Genomic DNA, 26,032 nt, shown 5'->3' on the forward strand with positions numbered 1-26,032 from the left:
GATGGGATGGTGTGACTGTGAGTAGCTTTCAGACAGCGGGACTGCCTGCGGGACAGACCGCGAGGAGGACACCGGCCGCGATCAGTGTCAAAGAGCCAGTCGCTGTCATCTTAACCGGACGACCGAGCCACACACATATAGAGCGGTAAGACTCAAGACATTGTGGGAATTTCTGGACTCGCCGCTTTATAATTAAGCAGCTTTGGTGGAAGAAATAGGCGCGTCCGAGTGTCAGTTTATTTCTACTATTGTAATTTTGATTGACAGTGAGCTAGTCTGCGAATAATCACCCGGTTCAAATCATTGAAATAAAACTGAAACGCATTTAAAACAAGTTTATAGTGAGATATTCGGGATTTTATTGTCCTTAGGGAGCGGACAACGCTCGCGACAATACGTTAGTTGGCCAAATTCTTTAACACGTTCACTGTACAGATCATCCATTCATTTTATGTCAGCTATCCTGCTGTAGGCCTACACTAACTTACATAGAACGTTAATTACATCAAATCATCTAAGTATAAAATGTCTGTGTAAAATATACTATATAAAATAGTATTTGATGGCGACTGCTGTCAACGATAAAGGGTGTGTCTCTATCTAACTTATCTGTCCTGAAAACAGCAGTACGTCAACGTTCCCTAACGTGTCGTTCACACGAGCTCTGACCTGTCGACTCTCATTACTTTCTCTTTCAGTTTATGCGATTGATGCTCTCGTTGTGCTACGTTGGTAAATAACACGGACATTTTTAACACGGATACAACACTCAGATTTTAGATTAAAATGTATATGGATGTAAAAGGAAAGGAAGGGTCACAACAATTAGCTAAGTTTTACAGTCCAGTTGTTAAATGCTGTTTAGAAAAGTTATATTAGGCTAATTATCATACAACATGACACTCCTATCACTATTTGGCATGTCTTGTCAATTACCTGGAGCTTCATGGTTTAGTAAATATATATTGTAGTAGTATATGGTATTTATTACAGACATGATCATCTATAACTGTAGTGTGTTATTTATAGTTCATATAATATATATTTTATAATATATAAATGCACTAAACTGCAACTTAATCATTACAAACGTGTAATTACAAATATATTTAAATACGTTACATACAAGTCTCAATAGAAATTACATTAAAGTATGTTTTAGTTTACATAAATGCTTGTCAGAACATTCAACAGTACACTTTAACCATATTTCAAAGACAATATAAGTCAATATGGTTGCATTTAATATGTGTAAAATATAATACATTTTCATTTAATTGCAATATGCAATTAAGTGTCTGAAAACATCATATTCAGATCACACTCAAGTATTTTAAAGTGCATTATTTATGTAAAAAGTACTCTTTTTGAAAGTATGCTAAATTATTCTTTTTTTCGCAAGGGTTTGAATCTGGTCTCTATGTATACTTGCTAAATTAAACTGCTGGGGTTGGCTCTGACTCTTGCTTTCTTGAACATGAGAGAATTAACAATGTGAATGTGATGATCCATTCATGCTGAGTAACTGGTTGTGACCGGCTAGTCCTGAATACAATGTGCGCAATGCTCAATTCATTAGTCACATCAGCAATACCTCCATATCCATGTAAGAATAAAATGAGATGAAATGACAATAGAATGGCAATTGCATGATCTTACTAGTCAATAGCCATTGGTTAGTTTGGACAAAAAAGACTTGATGCGGTTTACTCAAAAGAGTTTAACTGTTTGTCAGCGATCAGATAATGTCATTGTTGTCTAGTAGCTTTCTATGTGTTGCAATCAATAACACTCTTCAGCATAGAGGAGATCAATGCAGGACCTAAAGCTTTAACTCATAAATCCATTAACAGTCAAGTATGACCTCTTGACCGGCTAGCCTTGTATGTTCTTCTAATGTGGCTTTTCAATGATCTGTTGGTGTGAAATTGTTTTATTGGTATCAAATGTAAATGTGTGCAGTACACAACCATTCAAAAGTTTTGGGTCAGTTCAGTACAATATATTTTTTGAAAGAAGTTAATACTTTTATTAAGAAAGGATGCATTAAATTGATCAAAAGTGAATGCAAAGACTTTTCTATTGGTACAAACAATTTCTATTGCGAATAAATGCTGTTTTTTTAGCTTCCTATTCATCAAAGAATCTTGAAAAAAACGTATTATGGTTTCCATGAAAATAAGCAACTGTTTGCAAGATTGATGATAATAAGAAATGTTACTTGAGCAGCAAATCAGCGTATTAGAATGATCCCAGTAGGATCATGTGACTGAAGACTGGAGAAATTATGCTGAAAATTCAGCTTTGCCATTACAGGAATAAATTACATTTTAATATTAAAATAGAAAACAGCTTTAAATTGGCATAATATTTCTGTCATGTGTGTGATGGTAGCAGCGCACGAAGAAAACAAAGAGGATGTAAACAACAGTATTTATTAGACTATACAAAACTCAGGAAAACACTGGAATAATCACAGGAACAACATCACACAATACATAAATATTTTAATTGATTATTAAATTGTTTAATTAAGGTTTATACATGTTAGTTTCCATGACAGAGTTCAAGATCAATCTTTTCATTACTACTGGAGCTGCCAGTTTGCTAAGTTTCAATTCTCACTGATTATTAAACAGCACAAACTACGGAAAAGCGGCAGCCCTTCGAATTCACTCACTCGTTTTCATTCACTCCTTTAAGTGGACTATATTAGTGGAGAAATGTAGGGAATAGTGAATGAGGGTAGGCCTCAAACACAGCTAGAACTCAAACTAAGGCATAATCAATCAGTAACTTAGGAAACAGAAAGGAATCACAGGAAGTAAACGGAAGGAGAACAGCAAATAAACAGTCCACAGAGGAAACAATTTCACAATATTACTGTATTTTACTATATGTTTTTATCAAATAAATGCAGCATTGGTGAGCAAAAGAGGCTTCTTTAAAAAACAAACAAAAAAACATTAGGAAGTCTTACAGACCCCAAACTTTTGAATGGAGGTCTATCAAGACCAAATCCAACACTGTGACTTTTTATTGTTTTTTTAAGATGGCGGACGAAGAACTGGTGAAGAAGATGGTACGGGCGGTGCTCCAGTCCAGTAAGAGTGGCGTGTCACTGTCCGACCTGCAGGTAGAGTATAAAGAAATGACGGGTGAGCTCATACCGTATAAACAGATGGGATATGCCACACTGGATGCCCTCCTGCACAGCATGCCTTTGGTCGTGAAACTGGATAAAGGGCAGTCTGGAGAGGTAAGACTCTCACTTATCTTTTCAAATTCACTAATTGAGCAGGTAAATGTGAATACTAAAATGTTAAATGGTTAAAAACCCATAGGTGGTGTGCCATGCTACCACAGGGAACGAGATGGCCCACATTACTAAGTTTGCGGCCCGTCAGCGCACGGCAAAGAAGACCGGCCGACCTCAGGTGGTGAACTGTCAAATGAGAGTCAAACTTGCAGCTCCTCTTGTACTGAACGGTGAGACTCGCATCAGTTTTGTTTATTTCAACGGTGGACCGACGCAACACTTCTTGTAATGTAATTGCCAGAAGACATCATATAGATGTTGTATACTAAAGGTTTTACTTAAAGTCCCACTCCGATCATATTTTTGAGCTATTTTTAAACATTCCCAGTGGTCTTTAAATTATGATTATGCCATTTTTAGCCAAAATCACAAAACCTGTGCCGTTTTCTGGGACTTTGCTTCAGCAGAGCGGCAGTAGCTCATTAGAAATTCGCCTCTGCGTTGTGGGCGGAGCCGTTGGCACGGAGACGACCCTCCCCCTCCCCGTTGCTGAGAGCTCTGTCTCTCCTGCTAGCTTAAATCCCCAAACTGTCAATACCGGTGCAACAAAAATGGAGAACAATATTGGAGCTATCCAGCCGTACAGTTTTGAGCCAGATGCCAGCTCGGACGAGGAACAAGAGGACGTACATAGATCTAGTCGTCGTCTACAAGTGGATGTATCAGAATGGTATTGTTTTTGTAATCTCTTGAATTGACTATTTCAGGCCAATAACTCCTAATAACATGTTAGTAAATAAATATGTTTGTGGACATGCTCCAAACATTTAATCAGATTAACCTTTTTGAAGTTGATAGTGTCTTGATGGAAGGCACTGCATCCAGCTTCAAAAACAATTTATTGACGAAGCCCATTTTCTTCTCCTGCCAGTTGGTGAAACAGTCTTCTGTAAAGTGCTGAACGCAAACCGATGTGTGGTTTTTAACATTGCCGTGACCAAGGAACGTAATCCATCTATCTCTCACAGCAACATGTTTTGGTAAAGCATGAAAGCTAATACCACTATTTCTCCTCTTAGCATTGCAACCCGCTACCGCACATAGGTGTTGATCCGCCATCGTCTTCTCTACTCCTCAGAACCTGAGCGGGCGTGGCGGGGAGTATGAGCTTGTGGCCCCGCCCAGTGGAGTTACTACGTCACAACTCCAGTCTATTTCAAACGGCATTTTTGCGTCTGCTACTGATTCACAGCCATTTGAATGTAGAAATACTCAGAAATACAACTTTGAGCTTATTTTTCTAAAGATATGTCCTCTAACATAAGAAAAATGCCACAAGAACATGTTAACACCTAGAAAAACATTATTTTCATCGGAGTGGGTCTTTAAAGTACATTATAAATCATTATGTTTGAACAATCTTTTGTCGTGCTGTAAAGAAGTACACTTATTTTGATGTATTGACTGTCATACTAAAGTACTTGATTATAACTGTAGCGTGTTATTCAATTAAGTTAACATGTTTTAAATGTACTAAATTGCAACTCAATCATTACCAATGTGTAATTACAAATGGATTTAAAATACATGACATCAAGTATATTAAGTTTTTTTTTTAGTTTATATTTTAGTTTTGTTGCACAATTGCGACTGTAGACGCATCACTTCTTTTAACGTGTTAACCAGAAGACATTACATAGAGGACTTATCTAATGTCCTGTGCATCTTGTGTCTTTTTTGGTTGTGCATATGGCCTATTTAAACTCCTCTGAGGATGTGAGCACGGCTCTGGATGTACTAAGAATATAGCTCTGCATTAGATCATTGAGATCTAACAACAGTTTGCAACAGTTCTGGGAACTGCAAACTCACAGTCAGCTCCGGCATTTTCCAACTCACGCTGTCTCCTGATCAGTTGCTTGCCGTGATACAGCAGAAAGCCGGCATCTGTATTGACCTAGAGAGAGAGAAAGCGATAGAGAGAGGGAGGTCTGGAGACTGCGGTGTTGTGGAGAGGTACAACGGAGCCTGCGTGGCTGTTCAGGGGAGGATTGTATGAAACGGTTTCTTTGTTTCTTTCTTCCCTCATCTGTTATTTAACCGCCGCTGCTGTGGTGATGCTCTGCCTGGTTTTCTCTTCTTAGCTCATTGTCCGCTGTCTTGTAGAAACTATCAGCCTGTGGAATCTCAGGAGGGCTGTAGACAGTGATAAAGGTGTTAAATTGCTGCCACCTCGACGTCTCGCACTTTTAGAAAGCAGTCAGCTGGAAGGTACGATGTCATTCTGTTACAGTCAGGTTAGTGGTATGATGTCATGCTGAATGTGTATATGAGACAATATGGGTTTTAAGTCATAGTCTCCGGTTGACTGATATTATGTAAATGTACTGTTGTCGCATTCCAAATGCTTTGTTTCCAAGAATGTATATAGAGGAGAGTAATATTTTTGTTTCATGTCCTCATTTCTAGTGATAATGCTGCTGTGCAGTGGGTTTCCAGAAACTTCATGGTTCTTTTGCTGTAGAATGTGCAGAGTAATACCTTAGATTATCTGATAAAGTGCACTGATTGTTTGTGAAGCACACTGACATAATGTTTGTTCTAGCTTACAATCCTGTTTGATTTAAAGGCATCAGCTAGATTTAAGCTCAACAAAGCTAATGTTTTTATAGTTGGTCTGATGACTTTTAAAGGGATATTTCACCCCAAAATAGTTTAATGTCCCTCATGTTGTTCCCAACATGTATGATTTTCTTTCTTCCACGAAACAAAAATGATAAATGGAGCACAAAGGGAGCAAAAGCACCATAAAAGTGGTTCATTTGATTCATGCACAATATTCCAAGTCTTTTGAAGCTATATTACAGTTTTTGTAACAAACAGACTGATATCTAAGCCATAACATACCTGACATAGCTTTCCTTGATGAGAGAAGCAGTTATATCTGATTCATGAACAATTTGTTCTTTTTAGTTCTTTGGATTTCTTTTAAGTGAACCCATTGAACTGGTTCACTAAACCAGCATGAATTGGACTGATCTGGTCTCAGTTTACACTCCTATCACCCATTGGATGAGAAGATTTTGCATCCAGTGTAAACACAGTGTGATATCCTGTAATAATACTGTTCATGTGAGAAAGTGTGCTTTAATGGCGGTATGTTGACAGAAATTGTTATTACAAGTAAGAAAAGACACTAAGGAGACCGTTTCTATCATACACTGTAAATGGGTCACAGGAGACTCAAATTCTGTCATAATTCTGTCTTGTGGATGTGGCCTAATAGACCCAAAACTATGTGTATTATTTTGAGAAATGATTATAGTTTGTATAATAGGCTACTCATACCTCATCTCCTTCATAGCAAAGCCAAGGACATCTCTGAGACAGCCCGATCATCGAGGACGTGTGTGGCGAGGTGGAAGTCATGGAGGGGGGCACGGAGACACTCGCACAGGAAGCATGAGGGACGCCCAGCCTGATGGGAAAGGCGGCAAACCCCGCAACACACCCCCAAACACACCCACAAGAAAACCCTCCCTTCCTTCAGAAAGGTGAAAGACTCAAAAGAAAAAAAAGCATGTCAATTAGAGTTGATAGGTAAAACTTATATATATTATAGCCATATTAAGAGATAAATTCATGTTTAAGTAATTAGAAAGAAAATGAAAATTCATATATTGAAAGATCCATGTACAGCTGATACTTTCTTAAAAAAAATATATATATATATATATATATATATATATATATATATGTATGTATATATATATATATATATATATATATGTATGTATATATATATATATATATTAATAGAAGTGCTCCCATTGTGTGAGCAGCATTTTGCTGAGCAGGTAGCTGAGAATACAAATCAAGTCCTAATGAGTAAACCGAAATGCCAAGCTCTTTATTTCTTCACAGACTCTTAATTTTCCAGTTAAGCAACTGGATGTCTCTAGCCGTTGATGCTGTCTGATTTAATTGGCAATAACAGAGCATTTCAGCATTTCAGTGTTGTCTGAACCCAGTGCTTGTTCAGCAGTCGAATGGAGGATGTTGCCTGTGTGTGTGTGTGAGTGTGAGATCACTTCAGCCAAAAATCATTGAGAGCAAACAACTGACCTCACTCTTTAGAATTGTGTTCTGTATCGCTTACTGTGGCACACACACAATGGCTGTGAGGGTACAGATGAGGGTGGCAGAGTTAAGCGGGTGTACTGGGGTTTGTTAATCCTCCCTCCATTCTCTCACAGATTAGCCATTCTAAACCAGTCCACAATGAATCAGCACTTTCCCTTTGGCACACCGTGAGGGGGATTTTGGTTCATCTGACACCTAGAATCATATGCAATATAAGACCTCCACACTCCTGCTTTATCACGCTGCAGCACTTTGCCAACATGTCTGCTTTTCACCATTGCATTTGTTGTATATTGCTGCTGTCCGTTGAGTTTATGAAAACTGTTCTAGGCTATTGTGCTGTATGTATTCGGCTGACCAATTAATTACGATTAGGAGGATAACCAAGCAATAATGAAGTATTAAGAAGCAAATTTGTATTCACTAAGTAGTATTTGCTATAATAGTATTATTTCTGTAACGTAATTCTATTTTGCATCATTTTCCTCTCATAGCTGAATGTTTAACAAATGTTTATGTCATTCCAAACCTTAGTGACTAAAGTTATATGTAATATATGTATTGAGGGGTGGCGTTTAACCTGTTAAGCTTCAAGCCCATTTTTGAAAAATCCCCAGATATGGCATTCCCAAACTTAAACAGATACAGTTCATGAACCCTTTGTACTAAAAGCACAAGTAAGATCTCATTTGAAAGCTGACACCTGGAAGTTTATTGTAAATGTAGAATTAATTATTATCATAATGAAAAAAATAGTTATAAATAGCTTCAAAGTTTTGTAAAGTTATTATACATTTATTTTTATGAAACATCTTCATGAAAATAAAATTGAAGTTGGCATTGTAGCAATCTAGAAATGCACTGCAGCTAAAGCCACATGTCTAACCATGTTATATTTAAAATCTGAAGATGATAAGTCTAAAACTCTGTATTTAGTTCAATGTTTTTCAAGATCATGTCATATGACTTTATTTTGATTAGACTGGTGTTTATTGTTTTCTTATAAGCATCTATTCAGTCTATTGCCTCTATTGTTTTGTGATGCAAAAACGAGTCCCATTCAGTCTCAGGCTCCCCTGCACATATTCACACCTCTCCAGCCAGTTTATTGCTCTAAATATGCTTTTCTTTTGTCTGCATTATAATCACTAACGACTAGCAATTCACACTGTTTCAATCCCTCATTTATTTTATAAAAGTTCTCACTTCACAGTGAAACTGTATCAAATGCCCTTTTTGAAAAACGAAACATTTCAGTAAGCATTCTTATTTAGAAAAAAATCATAAAAATTACACCGAAGTAAGGTAGCAGGTGCTCAGTACTAGCTAGCATGTTAGCTTAGCACACCATCAATACACGACAATTTATGAGAATAAAACTATGTTTGTTCTCCAAACTTACTTTATAGCGCAAGTCGAGTGTTTTAAATAACTTTCTGTAATCTGATTTGGCTTCAGATAAAAAAATCAGATAGAAAATATATTATTTTATTGTATTCTGCACAATTTGAAAGTCTATCTCGATTAGCATTACATTATACATATAATCAATTATTATGAAAATACCTGACATGACTCGAAGAACACAGGTAAATCAAATATCATTGCAATCATGTTTATTGTCTTCAAAACATCTTTATCTGCACTTTACAGCGATCTCGGATAGCTTTGTTGTGGCAGGACTTCCTGAATGTCACATGATTATGGCTCTTCTTCATGTGATCCATATATGGACTTCTGTGCAAACAGCGCCCTCACTTTCAGGATGAATTGATAACACAGTACAGAGTATACAGCGCTCAAAATGATTACATCGACGCATTTGGGTATAAATTCAATAAATATTATTCCTGTCTATAGAAGTCTGATGTAAAGCTATGAGAATCTATCAATATTTCTCCAAATCTGCACATGTTTGAGCTAAAAGCCCTGAGGGACGTTGTTTTGTCAAGCGCTGTCATGACGATCGCACGGGAGTTTTTTTCTGAATGAGACCGGCTGATGCTCATAATTCATATTAAAGGTAACGACTCATTTTTTAATTTCATAACTCCTGACACAAATTAAGACATAACTGTCACTATAAGTTTCTCAGAATACAATAGTGGTCAAATACTGAATCTTGAGTCTTATATCTTTTTAATGATGTATAGTTTGTCAAGGTATAACATTAAATCTGATAGTATATTTGAACTAAATAAAAAAAAAAACGCTTCAGTGCGCCGACGCTCTGGAGACGGTTAAGAGGTTTTAAGATAGTCTTGATATATCTTGAAGATAGAAAGTCTTGTATACATCATCAGAGAGAAATCTGTCATTTCAAAGGTAGATTGAGTTAAGATATTTCCATTAAACTAATGGAATAATGGAGCTAATGGAGGTCATTTAAAAAAAAAAATTAAACATACAAGGATGAGTCATTAACAATAGCCAATTTCCATCCACTTTTGGATTTCATCCAGTTTTGTTATCGACAAAGTTAATATGCGTAAAAAAATATTTTTGTTAAATTTGCTGTCTCCAGCCTGTTTCCATCCAATTGGCCCTTTACCGATAAAATGGTGTGCGTAATGACGTCATCCCAAAAAAAAGCATTGTAGCATAAGTTTTTTTGTATCGCTAAAAAATCTGCCCTCGAGTCATTTCCATACATAATTAAGCGTAAATCGCATCGCAAATATTTTGTAAAATGCAGAGAGTAATGAGACAATTGAAATTCACCAGTTTACCGCTTACTATTTTCACGAATAATAGGCCTAGTACATTAAATTACAAAATGTTAATCAGAAGATTAAGGCGATTTTATGCATTTATGTGACGAAGCCCATGGGTTTGTACACAGGGCAGCTCATTTGTCCTCTATGTAAAATTTAAAGGGGTCATATAATGCCATTTTTGTACAAGCTAATATGATTCTTTAGGGTCTAAATTAAAAGTTTGTAATATACTTTAATTAAAAATTCTCATTAGTATTGTAAGAAAACACTTATTTTACCTGGTCAAGAACAGCTCTGTTTTCAGCACGCCGTTTCAGTGCATATGACTTTAAATGATAATGAGCTTTGCTCACCCCGCCTCTCTGTTCTATGCGTACACAAGAGCCGGCTCTGGCGTACACCGTTTGTAACACAATAACACAATAACCATAACACGTTGTTCAGTATAAACGTGGGATTATGCATTATATTGAGAACGTCATACATAGAAAACATGCCGTAATGTACCCTGAGTGTGAACCTTAGACGCATTCATTGTGAAGCGTGCAGCTAGCGATTTACAAGAATTAATATAAATATTAATATAAAGTTTAATAAAACATTACACTCACTTCAATTCTTCTGGAGATTCAGCAGGAACACGAATAGCTGGTACCGATCCTGGCTTTCAGGAGCAGCTTCTTAGCAAAACCAGCTCATACTGACCCTCGTTTATAAAGCAGTCTGGTGTGAGAAATGATTTGCGCAAACATGAAAGTATTGACGTTGCTTGTGGGGAATATTCCCTTCGAAAACAAACTCAGCCACTGCGTCTTCGGCGGTTCGGATTTAGGAACATTAAAATGACTGCTGTGTTCCTAATTGCACCCAAGAACAGAACATCACAATTGCTTAGACGCCATTCTGCTCATAGACAGTGCTCCAGCGTATCAACAATGACCGCGCCGGTCCACGCAGACTATGATTGACAGCTAGCTCACGAGCGAGGGCGGGTCTGTGTTGAAACGCGGCTGTCAATCAACAATCGTGGGAGGGGCGTGCGAGCTTGTGACGTCACAGGCTCGAACGGCTCGATTTGAGGCAGGGGAAAACAAAAGGAGATTAGAACAAAACCACTGGATGGATTTTTATCATTTTATGATGGTTGTGTACAGACACTGCCAACACACATTTCAGTAAAATCAACTTGTAAAAGTGCATGTACCATTATATGACCCCTTTAAGATCCATAAAAAAGATTGGTACAGTAAAATGTTCGGTCAAATAGCAACAATCTTGAACGTAAGCCTTGAATATGCAGTCAAGCCAGTCACATTTTGACGTGTCCGAAAACACATGTATTCAAATCATTCAAGACAAAAAAATTTATCCGTTCTGGTTTCAGAGTTCAATAACATCAAATCGATCAAAAACATCAAATTGCTGCTATTTTTCCCCCCCTCAGAGACAGATGCAGCTGTAACCTAACTTTATAAGCCTATATTTAACTTTTTTAAATGGTATAGAGCTGCCGTCTTAACAATTCTAAAAATCCTTTAGAGCTTTTTGGATTCAACCCACTTTATTTTTCTTACATTGTTTTTAGATAAAATTATATTACATATGAATAAATTGTATTTATAAAATTATTTTATTAACAAGTGTCATGTTTTTGATTTTCATTTGTCAATTAGCCAGATCTTGCCCATGAAACCGTGATGCAGATTTACAAGGCACTATATTTTCCTCATCCATTTTGAAACAAAACTTTATTATATATTATAAAATGTTATACATGAAATTATTTTTATTAACAATTGTCATGTTTTCATACTTCGTTATAAAGACTATTTATATCAATACTTGATCAAGCAATATTCAGAAACGGGTGTAGTTAACTATTATTTTTCTGATTAACTTTTTTTAGATTGTGTGTGTGTATATATATATATATATATATATTAGGGCTGTCAAATGATTAATCGTGATTAATCACATCCAAAATAAAAGTTTTTTTTACATAATATATGTGGGTGAACTGTGTATAATTATTTTATATATATTAATAGACACACATGCTTGTATATATTTAAGAAATATTTTCATGTATATACTGTATATAGATTTATATATAATTTATATTATATATAAATATAAATATTTTATATATAAATAATATTTTTTCTTAAATATACATGCATGTGTATGTATTTATATATACAGTATACAAAATAATTATACACAGTGCACCCACATATATTATGTAAAAAAAACTTTTATTTTGGATATAAAAAATATATAGCCCTAATATATATATATATATATATATATATATATATATATATATAGAGAGAGAGAGAGAGAGAGAGAGAGAGAGAGAGAGAGAGTTAATTATAATTAATATAATTTTTAGTGGCCTGAGTAAAAAATATGGACCAAGGTTCCTTCTTTTGGACCAAAATCAGAACTGGGTTATTTTTTTACACCTTAATAGGTCTGAGTCTGGTTCTTGGCTGTTTTATAATATTGGATACACTCCATCAACAAATGAAATCTTGGGGGAAAGATTCTAAAAACCTGCTCACACCAAGTACGATTTTTTTTTTCTAGATCAGACAAAAGGATGACCCTTCCTTCCAGATTTCAGAAAGAAGTCCATACCCATCTCTCCCGAAATCCACAGCAGAGCAATTGTGAGTATTCGTTGGGTGGAAAAGTGTTAGATATGCAGACCGCCTAAACATTCTTATTCACAAGAAGCTCCTTTAAAGGTTATTCTGGAGTTATTCAATTATACTGGAGTCCATAGCAACTTTCTCTCCCAGAAAACATTCCAGGCATGGGATGTTCATTAAGGATGAAAAGAAAACAGTCATCTTCTGCCTCAAGCATGAAAAAGCTCCTGCTGTTACACAGAGTGACATCGCTGGTCAACATGCATTCAGTTCTGAATTCTGATGTTGCTGTTAGTTATATCTTAAAGCGATAGTTCACCCAGAAAATTGTCAGTAATAGAAAGTCATATTTGTCACATTTATGTACAGGAATAAGACTTTATTGGGGGGATTCACTGCAAATTCATTCTGCAATAAAAATTTCAAGCATCTATTTATATTTTTAGTTTATGGTTTGTCAATTCAGAATTGTTACTAAGCTGCAACATTTATGTTGTTGATATTTCTAGCTCCTTCTAACCTGAATGAAAACACAACTCCAGCAAAACCCAGACTGCCTCATTCTGCGCCTTACAGTCCCAAGCTGGTGCAGTCCCGTCTTAAAGAGGTTCTTAACAAGCACAGCAATGGCCTCTGGGTATCCAAGCTGCCTCAGCTTTATCGAGAGCATTATAAACAAGATCTACCCAGCGAAGCCCTTAAAGATCTGGAAAATTGGACTCACATTTGTACTGTAAGTTTATAGATATATCCTGATTAGCCCAAGTCTGTCTGATGCCTTTAGGACACATTAGTTAGCATTATGTATTAATTGTGGAGTTAAAGGGATCAAGTCATGAGAATCTGTTTATGAAATTGTAAAAAATGGTAACTTTCAAAACATAAAATGTCCTCTCCAGACCAAAAAGACCATGTTAAAACTAAAGGCGTTTTCACACCTGACTCGTTTGGAGTGCTTGTTTCAGAACTTGGCATGTTTTCTCCCTTCCCTTCGGTTTGTTTAGGAATATTTAACGCGGCAATCACACTTGGATCCGCACCAAAATAATCAGTCCAAGATCACCTGAACAAGGTAGTCTCGTTCTGATTTAAAACAAACTCTGGAGCAGTTCTCTTGTAGTGACATAGCAATCCAACTCAACAGACTAACCAAACAAGCTTTATGCATTATGTAAAAGAACGGCAGTGTCTAATTCTGTGGGTGAGCACATTACTGCTTCATCTTAAAATGTCCAATACGGGTGAAGAATGCTGTCCCGACAAAGCCCTAATTTCTGCTCTAACTGATAAATTATATATGATATAAATATTAGAGTGGGAATCAAGGCTTATTTACATTTATACTGTTAGTGCATATGTAATGACAGCTAGTCTGAGCTAATATGTCAGTCCATCTTAGACAGTCTAGGACAGTTTTTCTTACATGTGACATGCATAAACACATTTTGAGACACTCTGAAATGTTGCCTTTAACATAACATGTAAACCGAATAAAGGAGACAGTGCACAGCAAACTATCTACAGGTCTGAAAACGTCCTGAGACAAAAAAAACATCATTTTGAAATCAGAAATCCAAACCCAGTAATCCAAACCCCACATTTCCTTGTTCTGTTGTTGATCCTGGCTGTGTTTAGCACTTACAGCTCTACACATTTTGGGTCGGAGAGAGAATGGAAAAAGGTCAGGAAAAATAAATTGACTATTTTGGCTCAAAAAGCTCAACTATAAGAGGGCCCCAAAAAAGATACATTTATTATAATAAATTAGCTCTGTGTAGTTAGTCCTCGGAATAATAATGCTGTCTTTTTGTTTGTTTTACAGGTTGAGAAGCCATGCAGCAGCAAACCTCAAGAGTTGCTTCTGTACCCTGCTAAAGAAACTAGCCAGATAACACCACTTAGTGCTGCTACACCCTCCACACATGACAAATCCCCATCTCATCACAAAAAAACTCAGATTCAAAGACCATCTTCCACCTCCAAATCAAGCTCTCCGGCGTCCCCCAAGGCTCTGTCCTCGGACCTCAAGCAGAAGCTTGGAGAGCTGCTCTTGAAATACAGCAGTGGTCTGTGGGCCCACGCTCTGCCTAAACTATATCAGGACACATATAAATGTAAGCTACCAGAGTTTGTGCTGGACCACCTCACCCTGCTTTCAGATATATGCACGATTGACTACCCCATGCCAGACAACCCCAAAAGAGCAATTCTGTATGCAAAAGTAGTGGAGGATGAGAACCGTAACCAGTCGGGATTGTCTGGCTCAGAGACGAAAGAGACAACAGAGCTCCGTTTGAGCAGCCAGACTGTTCCCCCTCTTGTCATCCCTAGAGAGGAGTACCCTTCTGTCCTGGTGGTTGAAGCAAGTGACACAAACAGCGTCATTCTTAGGTGCGTTTTAAGGTCACAATCCTTAAGCAGTTCATGAGAGGTGTGACCCTTCTCATGCCTTGATAAACCTGATATAGAACTAGAAAACAGATGCTATTGTTACAAATTTTGCATTTTGGCAGTAAACAGAGTGGCACAGTTTGGTTCCTCAAGAAAAAAAAAACACTTTTCTGCTTCAAATCAAATAATAATGTTTCAATTAATCTCAGAAGAGGTTGCATTGGATCAGAGAATTTTTGGAAAACCTGGGGAGAAAAAAAAATGTTAGGTAACTGTAAAAGTTGGCGGCCACTTTTGTACCTACTGTTGTAAAGTGTGTGTGTGTGTGTGTGTGTGTGTGTGTGTGTGTGTTTATATGTAGGTACATAGGGGAAGGTTACTCCAAGGCGCAGGAGAAGTTAGAAGATGAAATGAGAGAGTTCTATGGGCAGGACAACACCAAGATGGTTCTGACCTCACCATTACCAGGTCAGCTGACTGCTGCACGTGCTGAGGAAGAGGAGGAGATCATCCGGGCACAAGTGTGTGAGGTCATAGCCGACAAGGTCAAGGTGCGTTATTGTCGTTATTAAGATCACAAATGAGTATTGTAGTATAGTGTAGTGGTTCTCAACCTTTTTAACTCCACGGCTTCCTATTGTCCAAGACAATATTCAAATGACCCCCATATAAGATATTTTTGATATTTCTGCTGTAATGACAAAGCTGCTTGTTTTCAAATAATTTCCATGACTTCCAGGTCTAGAAGTCATACTTTTAAAATTCTGAGTGACAGTTGTTGAGGTATTTCATCTTGATTTTTAGCTGTTTTAGCTCATTTAAAAATTAGTTTTTGTCTTATTAAAAATCATTTTAAGCTATCTAGTGGCCCCCTTGAAAGTTTGCTGAGCCCCCCTAGTGGGTCCCGGTCCCCTGGTTGAGAACCACTGGTCTAGTGCCGTTTACAGTGAATTGTTATGGTTTTCTGGTGAAGAACTGAGACTGTTTTGATCTGTGAGAAATTTGTGAAATATCTTTATCATAAATAAGGTAATGCTCTGTTAATAATTATTACTGCACTTGTATGTTGATGTTTAAACAGGTGTACTACGTGGATCATGGCTTTTCCGAAGTCATCAGCAAGAGCAAACTATTTGAGTTACATAAAAAGTTTTATAGATTGCCTTTCCAAGCCACCAAATGTAAACTGGCAGGTAAGATTTGCATTCAGAACTCCCTGTGACAAAATAGTTTCACATTTGATGTCAAATGTTGCCTTTATATTAATGTTTCAGGCCTGGAGTCATTCAGTCATGAGCAGGCAGTACTGAAGAGGTTTGAGTCCATGGCCACGGGCAAGATCTTATTGGCTGAAATATTAGAGCGCGAGGAAGTGCCTCTGGTGGTGCTGTATGACACATCACAAGATGATGATATCAACATCAATGCTGCCTGTATGAAAGCTCTGCAAGACAGATCCTTAGAGAGTCCCTTAAAGGTAACCAAAAATAGAAGTGTTTGATATTACATTAAATGAAACCCTCTTATCCAAAATATACTGTGCTGGCACCATGGGACAGATGCCAGGGTACCTCAAGAGTACCATGGTAGTGCGAAGGTAGCATGAAAATATCGTCATACAGTACTTAGACTACTATGGTACTTATACCAATTACATCAGCACTTTTGGAAAGACATTTGGCCAATCAAATTTGAGGACTGGATCTGCTGTATAATCAATACACTACCAATCAGAAATTTGGGGAAATTGTGTGGTGTGTCTGTGTCTGTGTGTGTGTGTGTGTGTCTGGTACATGTGGACATTTTACCAAGTACTTTGTAAGCTGAATTTTCAGCATCCTTACTCCAGTCTTCAGTGTCACATGATCCTTCAGAAATTATTTTAATATTCTGTTGTGGTGCTCAAGAAACAGTTCTTATTATTTATCTATGTTGAAAACATTTGTGCTGCTTAATATTTTTGTGAAAACCGTGATCATTTTTTCTTTCTTTTACATTCTACTTTTGTAACATTACAAATGTCTATACTGTCACTTTTGATCAATTCAATGCAACTTTGCTGAATAAATTATTCAGTATTCATTCATATTTATTAGTATTCATTTCTTTCATAGTCGTACTAAAGCCAAAAAAAATGTTAAGTTATATTTTTGGGCTTTTAACATATAAATAACATGTACCGGTATTCGTATTCTGTCGTAGGTGAACAGTGCCTATATGAATGTGAGTGTGACCAGTGTTTGTTCAGATGGGACGATCTATTGTCAGGTGCCCTCCAGAGGCCTGACTAAACTCAACGAAATTCTGGAGAAGACTGAAAACTACTTCCATTCCCAGGTAACACAATTGCAACAAGCATAATCTCCATATGTGTAGCTTCAAATATGTTGCTAGGGACTTCTTCAGAGGAGGCGAGGAGGCCAAAATAGACAGATTGGGATTATGGGATTAGCAGGCGTCAAGTACATAATCCCTAGTAAATAGTTACCTGCTGGCATAGATTGTGTGAAAGAACGCCTAACAATGTATATATCAAATTGATTTAAATGGTAATTGTTCATTGTTTACTGCAGCATATTGCATATCAGCACACTGTAGAGCGGTGTGATGCCCATTTTTATGATATGTATCCTCCTGTTGTATGGCAGACAGGAGATGCTCACGTATCTTTTTCCCTATGAAAGGTCACATCAGAGTCACTGGTTTCACGGCCTTTCTGTGGCAAAAACTGTTTGGCTCGATTTAAAGGCAAATGGTCCCGGGTGGAGGTGAGTCTGCTATCAATTCCAGAGTGAAGAATTTTTTTTTTTTTTTTTTTTTACTGGACCAGAGTTTAAAACATTAAATTCTGTAAGTAAATTTCACTGTAAATGGAATTGTTCCCTCATGCATTAGGAATGCTGCCTTCACATTGTGTCGGAATTACTGACATTGTGAGATGACAATTTAGAGATTTAGCTGACTCAGACATTTTTTATGTCAAAATGGTTCTGTGTGTAGCTTTGTTGGTAATGACATCAAAATGCTGCATTAGTGCATACATTAATCTCTTATACTACCTTTCAAATATTTGGGGTAAGTACGATTTTTTGAAAGAAAATTATACAAAATTCAACTAAAATGTTCCTATTATCAAAGAATCCTGACATTATGTATCACGGTTATCCCAAAAATATTGATAATAAACAACATTGATCAACATTGATACTAAGAAATGTTTCTTAATTTCTTATTGCACCGAATCAGCATATTAGAACGATTTCTGAAGGATCATGTGATGCTGAAGACTGGAGTAATGATGCTGAAAATACAGCTTTGATCACAGGAATACATTTAATTTTAAAATAAATTAAAATAGAAAAAAATAATTATTGTAAAAAATATTTCACAAAACTGTTCAAATAGAAAGCATCTATTTTAAATAATATTTCACAATACTACTTATTTACTGTAGTTTTTATCAAATAAATGCAGCCTTGATTAATGAACATAGGAGACTTCTTTTAAAAACATAAAAACATCTTACTGACCCTACACTTTTGGGCAGTTCTGTATATATAATATACTATAGAAATGACATATCAAACATAAAAAAAGCAAACTACTAATCTTTTAATTATTGAAGCCACTATAATTTTGTTAGTTGTTGCATGATGGCGTAATGGTCAAGCGAGAGAAGTTCATAAAATTATGAGTTTCCTACCTGTAATTATGAGTTTGACAAAGACAAAGTCAGTGATCTCCTGATTATAGTAATTCCAACATATTGTGAATGTGAGCGGAGATCAAATTTAAATTCACTAAATCATTGTCTGGTTGCTTTATTGAAAATAATAATTATTGTTGAAATAATCTGAGCTGATCTCTTTAAACTTCTCACAAATATCCTTCCTGATGTGTTCATCCATACTATAACTGTGTCCACTGTGGTTTTGTCCTAGATAACTAACCTGCATGGCAGCCGGGTGCTGGACATCTTGTTTGTGGATGTTGGCGTCCAAGCGTCGGTAGAGGTCATTGAGTTGAGAGAGATCCCCCCTTCTTTACTGCGTGACCTCATATCCACCCCGACCCAGGTCAGACAACAGCTAATGACGGCAAAGAGAAGTTAACAAGTGTAGTGGTTTGTGCCAGCAGTTTTGGGTTATTTTTAGTTACATTTGAATTAAGTGCCTGAAGCCTGTTTGTAAACAGTCATTTTGTATTTTAAAAGGATATTTGGCCTCAAAATGTCATCATTTACACTCTCGTTTACTCGTGTCGTTCCTAAATATGACTTTATGTTCGGCTGAATGTACAGACTGCTTTTTTTCTCATATTATCCACAGCTGTCCATGAACAGCATTCACTTTCATTGTATGAAAAATAGCAGCATAGACATTTTTCTATAAATATAACGAGAACAAAGAAGTCAAACTGGTTTGGAGCAAAATGAGGGTGAGTGAAAGATGACAGAATAGTTTTTTTTTTTTTTTTTAGATAAAATACATGTCAAATATATGCTACATAGCGTACACGGCTGTATACTTGTAAATACATTATCAGCGCATATTCTTAAATATCAATGAACATATACATACATACATACATACATACAAACGAGAGAAGAAAAAAAACACAGAACAACAAAGCCAATCAGGAGGTTTACCATTCCTATAACAATTACTGTTTACTTAGTTGAGGATGTCTTTACGTTCTTTATATATCAACCACTTTTCCCAGTCCATTTTAAAAGCACTTTTTTCATCTTTAGAATATATGTAAGTTCCTCCATAACCAGGATTTCTTCAATAATTCCAAACCATTGTTTACACTTCAAAGTAGTATCTTTAAGCCAGTTCCTAGTTATAGTTTTTTTGCAAGCCACAAGAAGAATCTTAAATACATTAGAATGGTAATTTGTGAGTGAACGTATAGTTGAATTGTTAGGTGATTAATATGTGAGCTTGTTTGTCTATGTTTGTCCCTCTGCAGGCACTGAAGTGTTGTTTGGCAGATCTGCCTGTGGGTGGAGGCTCATGGACTCCTGATGCCGTGCAGTGGCTGAGAGACACGGTTCTCCACTGCAGTGACTGCAGTTTGAAGGCCAGTTAAATACTAATGCTGCTCCGGTTTCACATTTACATTTCATCTCACTTTATTTGCACTTACGATACAAGCATAAAACTGAGGCAAATTCCTGTAAAGAAAAAATGTGTTAAAAAAAGGGGGAAAAGGTTTCAAGCTACTTTTACAAAGTACTTTCCCACAAAACAAAAGATACAAGATGTATAGCAATTATAGAAAAAAACAAATATATATATATACTATTATAGCATTTAATTTGAATGTCTTTTTTCTTTTTTTCATATTTTCATAGATTTTATTAATTATATGTACTTGTCATTTTTATTAGCTTTTCATTTTTTAAATAATTTATATCAAATTGATAATAATTTTTATTTCATTTTAGTACTTGAACTTGTACATATTTATTTCAGTTAGTTCCCAATGGCAACATTTCAAATTTTTGTTTAATATTTTAATTTTAAAATCTCCCTGTGGTGAAAATTTGAAAATCCAGTTTTTAATGTTGTTTATATGTCTATGAGGTGTTTTTAAAATGCTTTAAGACAAACCATGTGCAAATTCATAAGTCAGCACCATTGCGGAGTATTTTCTCCTTAAAACTGAACCAAAGTCAGTCTCAAAATCGCGGTTTGAAACCGCTGGTGTTTCTGACGTCACAAACTACCTTGTAACCAATCAAGTCAATGTGTGATCATCAATGAGTGGATCTCTGAACTGGTGCGAGTGATTGGAGGCGGGGCTAATATGTCATATTGATGATCAAAGATTAGTTTTAAAGGATACAATTATTGACTACAGGGGGACTTTAAGTATCTAATATTTCTATTTTAGTTCTATTTCAGCTTTTTTTAAATTACATAAAAATATTTTGAGTGGTTTTAGTTAACAATAACAACACTGACATGAAGAGATATGTAAGTGGGTTACTGCATTCATGACGCATGGAAGCTTCAGCCACAGAATAAAAAAAATTAAGAAACTCGCAATTCTGAGAATCGCAATTCTTTTTTCCTCAGAATCGGACTTTATAACAATTGCGATATCTAACAAATATATAAAAATATCTCGCTTTTCTGACTTTATAACTCGCAATTGCGAGAAAAAAAAGATATTTGTGAGAAAAGTCGCAATTACGACTTTTTAATTTTTTATTCAGTGGCAGAAACAAGCAGCTCATGAACCAGGAACCTTGACTAAATTTAGGATTAGCAGTGTTTAGGACTGTATAATATATCCGGCCGCTCAAAGTAATGTGCATTGCTGCAGAAAAGAAGCACTAAAAACACTTCATGCTTTTTTTTTCTAGATCACTAAAGTGGATGAGAACAAACGTCTCGCTCATGTTTATCTTTTCACCAGCAAGAACTTCAGTTTAAACCAACAGCTGGCCGACTCTGATCTGTGGAACCACCAGAAGGATGTTTTCTTAAGCAGCCGAGGGCCTTCGAAAGCCCTCAACGCCCCGACAGTCCATGCCACCATCCAGACCTCCAGCCTCAGCACTGATAAAGCCCCACACACACCCAAGAAGATGTCATCACCGCTGGGGAGCCAGGGCACACCTCCAGGCTCTCCGCCTAAACAGCTGGCTCTTCCATCACTGCTGGAGTTGCCTGAGATTGGGCAGAATATGGATGTGTTTGTTTCAGTGGCGTGCCATCCTGGCCACTTTGTGCTACAGCCATGGCAGGATATGTACAAACTGGTGGTTTTGATGGGGGAGATGATTCTGCATTATAATAAGATGGAGGAGAAACCGTTTAAAGTGGAGAAGAACCAGGTTTGCGCTGCCAAGGTGGAAAACAAGTAAGTGTCTGCATTTTGCTTGCGTGTCTAGGCCAGAGGTGTCCGGTCCTGCTCCTGAGGTAACTTTCCTACAGAGTTCCTACATACAGTATATGCCTGAAAGTTTCTAGTGATCCTGGTTCAAGTGTATTTAAATTGGCATGAAATGGAAGCTTTTATCGCGTTAAACGGCTTCTCGAAACTAGAAAAAATGTAGGGCAGGGTTTTATATTGTCCATCGGGAATTGATTGGATTGTTGGACCATTGCGGTTTGCTATTGCTGTGATGTCATGTGAGTGACAGTTTTTTCCGCCCTCACGGCAGTAGTTAAACACATCATCAGAGTAGAGAAGTCGTTGCAAGGGCCGGGGGAGGGGAAGTTATTTTGTTAAACGATTACTAGGGCACAAGAATAAAAAAAAAATAATGATGTGCATGGATAAATCATTTATAATAAATTCTGCAATATTACATAAAAACATAAGACCTGTCAGTTTTGGACTGTTTTAATTTGGGCTAGAGCTGATCTCTGCTAGGCCGGACACCCCTGGTCTAGGTAGACGACCAGCATAAAGTCTGATGTAAACCCTGCGCTGAGACATGGGGTATTTCAAGTGTTTTGTGAGGTCATGTGACTGACCACTCATCCTCTGTTCTATTTTGCAGCTGGTACCGTGTGTTGGTGAAAGGAGTTCTGACCAATGGTCTGGTCTCAGTGTTTCAGCTGGACTATGGCAAACATGAGCTGGTGAGCGGGACCCAGCTCCGGCCCCTCACCCAGGAGTTCTGCCAGCTCCCCTTCCAGGCCATCACTGCTCAGCTGGCTGGTACACTTCATTTCCTGTCAGAAAGGCTCTTTCAGTTATTGAAAAGGCTGTTTTAGACTTCTTGTTCATTATACAGGATTATTTCACATTTGATTACTTCATTCAATTTCTGTACCTGAAAACTACTTAGGCTAGTAGTTTTTGCTGTAGTATCAAAATTGTAATAGAGAATTGTGATGTTTCACTGGTATCTAAACATTTGAACCACTGACCCAATCCTTAGCTCTGAGCCCTGCTGGAGCAGCTCTAAAGGTGCTGTGCTATTAAATGAAAGATAAAATATGATAGAGCAATAGAATGAACAGTGAAAGTAACAGAAGTTCATACAATACATTTTAGCAGGCTTAATTTAGCATGAAAATAACTGAAGGTAATATATATATTTACTAAGCAAATTAAGCCAACTAAAATGATTCATATTCTTTTGATTTCTCTACCCAATAATATTTTTTAAAAAATTACAAATGCAGTGAAAATACAGGTATCGTTATTGGCAAGTACCAAAAATGAAAGTATCGTTTCGGACTCGTTCGCATCCCTAAAATGTATATATATATATATTTATATATTTTGCAAGGACACATAAAGACATTTAATTTCAGTAAAGACATTTATGTTACAGCACATTTAAAAAAAATGCTGTCTTTTGAACTGAAATAAATCACCAAATCAGCATATTATTATGTTTTCTAAGGAATCATGTGACACAGAAATGTGTAATGGCTGCTGAAAATTCAACTTTGCCACCACGGGAATAAATTAACTTTTTATGATTTCAATATATTTTAAAATGTATTTTAAATTGAAAAATATTTCACAATATAACAATTTTTACTGTATTCTAGATTTTAAAAAAATGGAGTCTTTGTGAGACATCTTCAAAAACATTCAAAGATCTTACCAACCTATTCAACTAGACTATATAAATAATAATAAAAAGTTAGTTTTCAAAATTGTAATCAAGCTAGTTTCTTTTAAACTGAATGAGTGAAATAAAAGATACCTGGCAGGACAAAAGAAGCCAAAGGAGAACAACACTAGAAGGAGAACTGGAATTGCTTTTGTAGAGAGTTGACTGGTTAGTGACCTGAATTTGGAAAAGACACATTAATACTCAAAGTACTTAACAGACTGTGTGCTGTTTGGACTATCACTCCCGTTTCCAAAGAGCCTTGTCAAAGTCCCTGACTCATATGGGCTGCATGCATGATGTGAATCTTGAAAGAGCTCACATCAGAACTGCTCCTTGTTTTCATGCATCGATTTCAACTATGACTTTTTGCATTCTGTTATGTAACGAAAACCAAAGTGCAGTAGATCTAAAAGTGTGTCTGATCTTTCCAGGTGTGAAACCCAGGCAGTGGTCCGAGGAAGCCTCCATTGTGTTCAGGAACCACGTTGAGAAGAAGCCCCTGGTAGCTCAGCTGGAATCGGTGCAGGAGGCGTCACAGCCCTGGGACCGGAAGGTGGTGATCTTCTTGGTGGACACTTCACAAGAAGAACGGGACATTTGGCTGCATGACATTATGGCTGAACTCACTGATGAAATGACCAACGCAGCGTAGAAACCCTGGTCAAACTTTAGAGTGTTCTTGAAAGGTTCTTGTAAGGTTGTTCATTAGTATGCTATAGATTAAAGGTTTATTTTTCCAAAATGTGACTTGGACGCAGATCTGCGCAAGCAAATGTGAATCATAGAGTTGAAAGGTTCAACTTTTAGACAGAGGTATTGCAATTTATAGCAATTTATATGTTTAACTAGCAGGCTAGCAGCACCTTTTCATGCTCTTCGCTAGCAGTGTTAACTCTGGGGTATATTCTTGGCGAGAGAGTAGGTTATGCACTCCATAGGCTATTGCCTTTAACACAAAATAGCTGTGGAGATCCATCGTCAGTGAATTCATGCTTTCATCTTCTATGGGACCTAAAGTTAAATCATGATCACTACAGCTGTACCAAACCCTGATGCGATCAATCATTTTCCATAATGTATTTGAAAACTGTGAATACATTATGTTAGTTTGACTGTCCAGATGATGTGTTATGTCGAGGCATGCTTCATGCTTTTAAGTATAGCATGTTACAAAGCTGACATATTACTACTTTATGGTCCAAAAGAGAGTAAACAACACACAGTGCTCTAACATGTACAAAGCTGATAGTGTCATTTCAAAACTGTTTACATGAAGAAGATTTTTGGAGTCTATAATAGTGTAAAAGAGGAACGGCACAAGCCGTCCACGCTCTAGATGTATGTGTTTGAGCTCTGGATTTAGCGTTATTTATTAAGCTTTTATTTTATTTGCGTCTTACTAATAGTATAGTGAAGGCATGGGATGTTTGGGGTTTGCTACAATGTGACCATCCAATGTATTTAAGGTATTTTAATAGTAATGGCATTGTTTTATTACCTGAATATGAGTTAGACTTGAAAGCTAAACCATTGTTGGCATGTAGAATTTCACCTGTGTTTTAACTAGATGCTTAATATTTTAGAGATAAGGTGGAAAAATCACTGGTTGTAGCCCTATATTTAAATTTAATAGATTTTCTTTACCTTAAAAGTCAACATGGAATCAAAATTGAACCAATTTTCTTTATTAACATACCTTTTTGGTCTTACTGTGAAAAAAAAAATGTCTTTGTAATCTTTCATCAAAATTAAATAGCTTGTTCCTTTAGCTGATGCTTGGGGTGGGCGATATGGCAAAAATACATGTATATATATATATTTATGTATAAAATATATATTTTTCAGGCAGGATGACGATCTTATCACGATTCTTTTTCATGTTGGTTTTAAGACTGTTTTGCAAGTTACTGAACAGTACAGCCAAACTAATTTCCCTATTTAAAAAAATTTAGCCTTACAAGGTAACAAAATCCCAGACCATTTAGGCCAAATTAGGGGTGGGCGATGCGGCCAAAATATGATTTCACTTTATTTTATTTTATATTTGTTATTAAAAATAAGAATAAATATGCAAATTACAAATAATAGGACAAATACAGATATAAGATACAAATGAAATAAACAGTACTTCATTTTTTTTTACAGCTACCGTAGGTGTATTTGACAGTATCATTCAAGAAATTGAATATACAAATAAAACACTACATAGACTTCACTGTATGAATGAAATATACACTGATTCTTATTAAAGCTGATAAAGTTATCCAGTCAA

The 26,032-nt window shown here is 36.5% G+C and overlaps 1 protein-coding gene across 2 annotated transcripts; it reads left to right on the top strand.

Annotated features, from left to right (window-relative positions):
* On the top strand, positions 1–25,964 carry tdrd7b (tudor domain containing 7 b). 2 transcript variants are annotated; one of them, XM_056258911.1, is made up of 17 exons: positions 2–145; positions 3,053–3,259; positions 3,345–3,489; positions 6,624–6,813; positions 12,709–12,791; positions 13,283–13,506; positions 14,596–15,164; positions 15,526–15,715; positions 16,246–16,357; positions 16,439–16,641; positions 17,367–17,501; positions 17,849–17,932; positions 19,106–19,240; positions 20,139–20,249; positions 21,541–22,040; positions 22,687–22,847; positions 24,192–25,964. In XM_056258911.1, the coding sequence occupies exons 2-17, from the start codon at positions 3,053–3,055 to the stop codon at positions 24,410–24,412; spliced, it is 3,270 nt and encodes a 1,089-aa protein (XP_056114886.1). In that variant the 5' UTR covers positions 2–145; the 3' UTR covers positions 24,413–25,964. The 2 variants fall into 2 exon arrangements, with proteins under 2 accessions (XP_056114888.1, XP_056114886.1); XM_056258913.1 differs by lacking the exons at positions 22,687–22,847; positions 24,192–25,964 and adding an exon at positions 22,117–22,194 and having other exon boundaries at positions 1–145; positions 21,541–22,085.
* The last annotated feature ends 68 nt before the right edge of the window (positions 25,965–26,032 follow it).

This window comes from Rhinichthys klamathensis, unplaced genomic scaffold (genome assembly GCF_029890125.1).
Source record: "Rhinichthys klamathensis goyatoka isolate OS25496 unplaced genomic scaffold, OSU_Roscu_1.1 h1tg000161l_1, whole genome shotgun sequence".
In the NCBI taxonomy this organism is placed as follows: Eukaryota; Metazoa; Chordata; class Actinopteri; order Cypriniformes; family Leuciscidae; genus Rhinichthys; species Rhinichthys klamathensis.